The following is a 6,702-nucleotide window of genomic DNA, read 5'->3' on the forward strand; positions in this document are numbered from 1 at the left end:
GAAGGGCGAAGAGACCGTACCATTCGCTAGGACAGACTGCCGAAGGACAAGAATAGAAGGAAATAATCCGAGCAATTAACCGTGAACCCAAACTGATCTGTTCCAGGGTGAGTTGTAAAAAGCGCCAATCAATGTGGTTGAACGCCTTCTCAGCGTCAAATGAAAGGAGGCAAGCCTTTAAACTATGTTGCTTAATATAAGAGATAAGATGGATTGTTTTAGAAGTATTATCCCTAGCTTCGCAACCGGGGATAAAACCCACCTGATCATGGTGGATCAGGGTTGGTCGAAAAGGGGAAAGGCGGTTCGCCAAAAGTTTGGCAAAACGTTTAATGCCCAAATTGAGTAAAGAAAATGGACGATACAGGAAAGCAGTTGAAGGCAAGCAGTTGAAGGCATGTTCAAATCGTCGATAATATTAAAAGCTTGGGCTAGAAGTGGGGCCAGTTGGGCAGCAAATGTTTTGTAAAATCTCGGGGTAAACCCATCTGGACCCGGGCACTTACCCGTCTTCAGAGCCTTAATTGCCCCGAGAACTTCCAAAGTCGAGAAAGGCTCCTCTAGGTCCAACACATCCTGAGCATCCAGAACAGGCAACTCTGTTTCTGCAATGTATTGGGACATAGTTGGAAGAGGAGAAACAGAAGGAGCATCAGGAGTCAACGAGGACAGATTGTAAAGTTGAGAATAATAACGCTCAAACGGGGAAGAAATTCCTTTATTATGGTAGATTTTAGTATTGTTAGGTGCCTTAATATGCTGGATAGGACGTCAAAACGGACGGGGGTGGAGTACACTCGCCAGGTGTTGGCCACATTTATTACCCAGGGAATAATAAGTGTTGCGTGCTCTGTCCCGTTCAACGAGGGAGGAAGAATCTAAAAGTTGGAGTAAGTCTCTACACGCATTAGATAAGTCCACTGTGAGCGCCGGGTCCAACATGCGTTTGTGAGAAGGTGCGCAATGAGTGAAAATAAGCTACGCATATTCTTCGTGCGAGCCTTTTTTAAACAAGACCCCTGTTTAATAAGAACCCCTCTAAGGACACATTTGAGAGTCTCCCATTGAGTAAGAGGGCCGGTAGTGTCTGATGCGTGATCAAGAACAAAATGTTGAATAGCCTGCACTATTTCCCTGACACAATGAATCTTTGAGCAGGGTGTTGTTCAAGTGCCACGAAAAATGACGCAAGGACGATGGTCAGTCCTGAATCGTAAGATGGATTGGGGCGTGGTCCAACCATAAAAAATGACCGAGAGAGGATGCAGTCGGACAATCAAGAAAAGACTGTGAAACAAAGAAATAGTCTATACGACTGTATGACGCATGAGCTGCAGAATAAAAACTATAGTCTCGTTCTGAAGGGTTCTGGATACGCCAAACGTCCACTAAATGTAAGCCATGAAAATGCAATTTAATTTGAGATAAGACTGACGGGGAGAGGGAACATATACCAGTGGAGGTGTCCAAGTCTGGAGAGAGAGCCACATTGAAGTCCCCTCCTACGATGAAACAGGGACCCCCAAAATCAGACAGCTTAGAGAGGACCAACACAAGAAATGGAACCTGATCTTGATTAGGAGCGTAAACGTTCGCTATGGTAAAAACAAAATCTTGGAATTTCAACTTCAGAAAAAGGTGGCGACCAGCTGGAACAATTAGGGAGTCCAAGACCTCCGGGCCAAAGGTATAATGAAAGGCCACCGACACCCCCCCTAGATCTGGCCCGTGGGTTAGTACTATGATACCACTGAGTATAGTAATGATTACGGAGGACAGGGACACCATCGGAGCGAAAATGAGTCTCTTGAAAGAGCAAAATCTGCGATCCATGTTAATAAAAATGATAAAGCATCTGTCACCACTTCTCTGGAGTGCTAAAGCCCCTACAATTAATAGAAGAAAATTTAATCAGAGCCATATTTGTCCGTGGTCAACAACAGCGCTCCACCAAGCCCCCCCCCCTTCCCGACCCACTAGAAAAGAAAGGAAAAAAAAGGGGGGGGGGAAGGGGGGAGAAAAAGAAGAGGAGTAAAGAAAAAACTAGTGGGAAAAAGGATATAAAGACGAGAAAGCAAGAACAAAAAAAAGGAATAAAATAAGAGGAAGAAACTAGTAAACAGGTGAACTGTCCAAACAACATACACTGTGGCACTATGCAATACACTGAAGGCCTAGGTGGGGGTCGTCAGAGGTGCATGTATCTGACCCTGACCCAGGCCTCCCACAGGCCAATAATAACCACGAAGGGGATCATCCCTTGTGAGAATGACCCCCTCTACAAAACGTTTTTAGAAAACCCTCAAACAGGCATGACAAAATGAGACCCCCTCCCCCAACAAATAAATATAACATGGTAAGAGCAGGACGTGAATGAATCAAACAAAATGAAGGCCCAAAGCCCCTGAGCCTATGGTCGACAGTATCCCCGCACGCCACAACAAACCACGGTGGCGGCACCCAGGAAGTAGCCTCAAACCACAGCCCCAGGGTACTTGAGAAAAAAAAAAAACAACAGCCACAAATTTATTTCACAGATCAAACGAGAATGACCAACAGAGTGCATGAAAAACTGTAGAAAAAATGAGAAGGGGAGAAAAACCTCCCATGGTACGTGGTTAGGAGTTCAGCCCTCTGAAATCTTCTGGGAGGAGGATTGGGGACGTTTCTTCTTCTTTTGCTTGGACCGCTGCCAAGATGAGGGAAATGGAAGGCCTGGGGTTGTGAGCTGAAAGGGCCAGTCCGGGAGGGACACCTGAGGTAGTTCAAACACCCCGAGAAATGTGGGTATGTCCTCGAAAGTGCGAAATTGTGCGGATTTGCCATTCTGCAAGGTGTGGAGTTGAAACGGAAACCGCCACTGGTAGCGGATATGCACTCTTGCAACATCAGGGTGAGAGGACGCAGGGTCAGAGTCTGGCATGAAAGGTTAGGGAGGAGCATCACCGGCACTTCATTGAATAGGATGGTATCACACATCGCTGCACACATAATGGCGTCCTTGACCTTGAAGTAGTGGATCCTGCATAGTGTATCCCGAACAAATGATGGATCAGGGTTTCTGGGGCCCATGGTGCAATGTACGTGGTCCAACTCAATATAAGTATCCTTAGGTTGCCGAAGTAATTGATTGAATATGGCGGTAAGCGCGGCAGCCAAATTTTTAGGTTCAACGGATTCTGGAATGACCCTGATCCAGATATTATTATGATGGTTCCTGTTCTCAATGTCATCTTGTTGGTACATGAGCTGATGTATTAAGACCATATGAGAATGAATGGTCTCTTCATCAGATTGTAAGGCGTTACACAGGCCGTTGGTGATATTTTCAATCTCTTCCATACGCATACAGATATCTTGTTTAAAATCAGAGATTTCCTGTTTGTACGTATTTTCAATACAGTTCACTCAAAGTTCAAAATCCTACTTTGTAAGGGGACTGCAGGTCCCAGCCATCCTCAGAGCAGAGAGATGCTGGGGAAGGACTGCGTGGCCTCTGTGTGCCCTCTATGCTCTGTGTGCCCTGCAAATTAATGGCCAGATCCCCTTGTGGAGAGATGGAGCCCCGAGGGCTTACCTGGCCACCGTCCTGGAGCCCAGAGTCCCTGGGGGGCGAGGAGGAGAGAGGTGCCGGCGTGCCCGAGGCATCAGCGGAGGATTGGGTCAGGAAGAGCTGCAAATTGCCATCTGACTTTACCCCCATTATACTCCAGGGGGTCTGGTGTTGATGCTTGCCCATAAGGAGGGCGGAAGATAGCCTGCGAGGGAGAAGAAGCCTTAGTGGAAGGTCCGGGCTGGGATCAAAGCAGATGTGCTGCCTATCGCTCCATGAGCCTGGCCACATCCCCCACAAATCTATATTTTAGATTAAGATATCCATCCAGGAGGATTTAGCACTGTCCATACTGTAACTCTGGCAACCAATGTTGAAGTCTTAACGAAGGGGGATGCTTTGGCTCAAAACGTGTTTGTTTTGGTTTGATACTGGTTAGAGCGCTGATGCTATTTGAGCAATAAAATAATATAATGAATTAACTGTATTTATTTTCTATGATCTAGGTCAATGAAGATTCCTTGCAATCTGTTTCTTCCAATGCAACTATCACCCATGTGACAGAATTCATCATTTTCGGATTCCCAAGCCTCCAGAATTACCACATTTTCCTTTTTTGTGTATTGCTTTGTATCTACCTCTTCACCCTCTCTGGCAATGGGTTTATCTTCTGCTTGGTCATCTTTGACCGGCATCTCCATACCCCAATGTATTTCTTTGTCAGCAACTTGTCCTTTATAGACATGACTTACACTTCAGTAACCGTCCCAAAGATGTTGGCCAAGTTCCTGATGAACCTGGATACCATTTCCTACACCGCCTGCTTTGTACAGATGTATATTTTTTTGTCTTTGGCAGCAACAGAGTGTTATCTCCTGGCCGTAATGGCCTACGATCGCTACATAGCTATATGCTCACCCTTACACTACCAAATCATCATGACAAGACAACTTTGCATAATACTGGCAATGGCAGCCTGGTGTGGAGGCTTTGCGGCTCCAGTAGCAGCCACCATTCTTGCCTTAAAGTTACCTTACTGTGGTCCCAACATACTCTACCATTACTACTGTGATATTGATCCACTGCTCAGTTTGGCTTGTGCCGACCTATCCCTCAATATAGTAGTTGGGTCTTTCGCTGGTGCCGTTGTCACTTTGTTAAGCTTTGCTGTAATTGTTATATCTTACACAAAGATTATTTTAACAATCCTCAGAATCAGTTCTAAAGGAGGCCGGAAGAAAACCTTTTCTACCTGCGCCTCTCACTTTACAGTTGTCAGTATATTTTTCTTGCCGATTATGTTTGTGTACATTCGTCCAACAGCCCTCTACTCATCTGATGTGGACTCTTTGGTGGCCATGGTATATTCAGTATTAACTCCCATGATAAATCCCATAATATACAGCATGAGAAACAAAGACATTAAATTTGCATTCCAGAGGAAAATAGGCTTCATCTGCACCAGAAGTAGTTTGGCCACAGAATAGAATGCATGTGATTATTGAATAAAGCCATTTATTAACTATGTATGTCCTTTCGAAGATGAATTAAATGGACATTCAAAAAAGTTTTATCTAAATTTGTTCTTAATTTTATGCAGTTTTAGATTGATGTTTGTTTACTATATATGCATTATTTATAAAGTTTAAGAGCTTCTGATGCTGCCCAAGGTTGTGAATTATAGTCAGGCTGTATAGACACTGGCTCTGAGGAAGAGGTACAACCTCGAAACGCGTCAGTACCAGCTATCTTGAGGTGTACGGTCCCCCACCAGACCACCTTCATGGGGTTTTTTGGACCACACTGCATTCACTGTGACATGCTTTCTATTTGATTTTATTTCTCTTGTGAGTATTATACTTTTTTATCAATAAATCTCATCTTTTAAGGTAATGCACTAGACCCGTGCGCCCTCTTTTTGTCTCTTTATACGCTGTGAATTATAGTCACCCTGCTGGCAGAAAAGAGAGAAGGGAGCAGCGTCCCGAGCTACTCCAGAGACTTGGTCGTGTGTGCAGTGGTGAACGCCTCTCAAAACAATCCCCAGAAGTCAGGCAACAACACTGTGTGATGGATGGCCTCAGCTGCCGCTCCAGCCATGCCTACTGACGCGTTTTGCCCCACCCATAGGGGGCTTGGTCACAGAGCTTCTGTGACCAAGCCTCCTATGGGTGGGGTGAAACGCATAGAGAGCCTGGCCGGAGCTGTGGCTGAGCCTATCCATCACACAGTGTCATTGCCTGACTCCTGGGGATTGGTATATACAGTGGGACAAAAAAGTATTTAGTCAGCCACCAATTGTGCAAGTTCTCCCACTTAAAAAGATGAGAGAGGCCTGTAATTGGCATCATAGGTAAACCTCAACTATGAGAGACAAAATGAGAAAAAAATCCAGACAATCACATTGGCTGATTTGGAAAGAATTTATTTGCAAATTATGGTGGAAAATAAGTATTTGGTCACCTACAAACAAGCAAGATTTCTGGCTCTCACAGACTTCTTTAAGAGGCTCCTCTGTGCTGCACTCATTACCTGTATCAATGGCACCTGTTTGAACTTGTTATGAGTATAAAAGACACCTGTCCACAACCTCAAACTGTCACACGCCAAACTCCACTATGGTGAAGACCAAAGAGCTGTTGAAGGACACCAGAAGCAAAATTGTAGACCTGCACCAGGCTGGGAAGACTGAATCTGCAATAGGCAAGCAGCTTGGTGTGAACAAATCAACTGTGGGAGCAATAATTAGAAAATGGAAGACATACAAGACCACTGATAATCTCCCTCCATCTGGGGCTCCACGCAAGATCTCACCCCGTGGGGTCAAAATGATCACAAGAACGGTGAGCAAAAATCTCAGGACCACACAGGGGGTCCTAGTGAATGACCTGCAGAGAGCTGGGACCAACGTAACAAAGGCTACCATCAGTAAGACACTACGCCGCCAGGGACTCAGATCCTGCAGTGCCAGACGTGTCCCCCTGCTTAAGCCAGTACATGTCCGGGCCCCTCTGAAGTTTGCTAGAGAGCATTTGGATGATCCAGAAGAGGATTGGGAGAATGTCATATAGTCAGATGAAACCAAAATAGAACTGTTTGGTAGAAACACAACTCGTCGTGTTTGGAGGAGAGAGAATGCTGAGTTGCAT

The 6,702-nt window shown here is 45.3% G+C and overlaps 1 protein-coding gene across 1 annotated transcript; it reads left to right on the forward strand.

The window, feature by feature from the left end:
• The first annotated feature begins 1,262 nt into the window (after positions 1–1,262).
• Positions 1,263–5,040, forward strand: LOC149438441 (olfactory receptor 6N1-like). The gene is made up of 2 exons (XM_089659955.1): positions 1,263–1,394; positions 4,060–5,040. The coding sequence occupies exons 1-2, from the start codon at positions 1,263–1,265 to the stop codon at positions 5,038–5,040; spliced, it is 1,113 nt and encodes a 370-aa protein (XP_089516081.1).
• Positions 5,041–6,702: the final 1,662 nt, after the last annotated feature.

Source organism: Staurois parvus, unplaced genomic scaffold, assembly GCF_062004578.1.
Source record: "Staurois parvus isolate SC_StPar_1 unplaced genomic scaffold, SC_StPar_1.0 ptg001192l, whole genome shotgun sequence".
NCBI lineage: Eukaryota > Metazoa > Chordata > Amphibia > Anura > Ranidae > Staurois > Staurois parvus.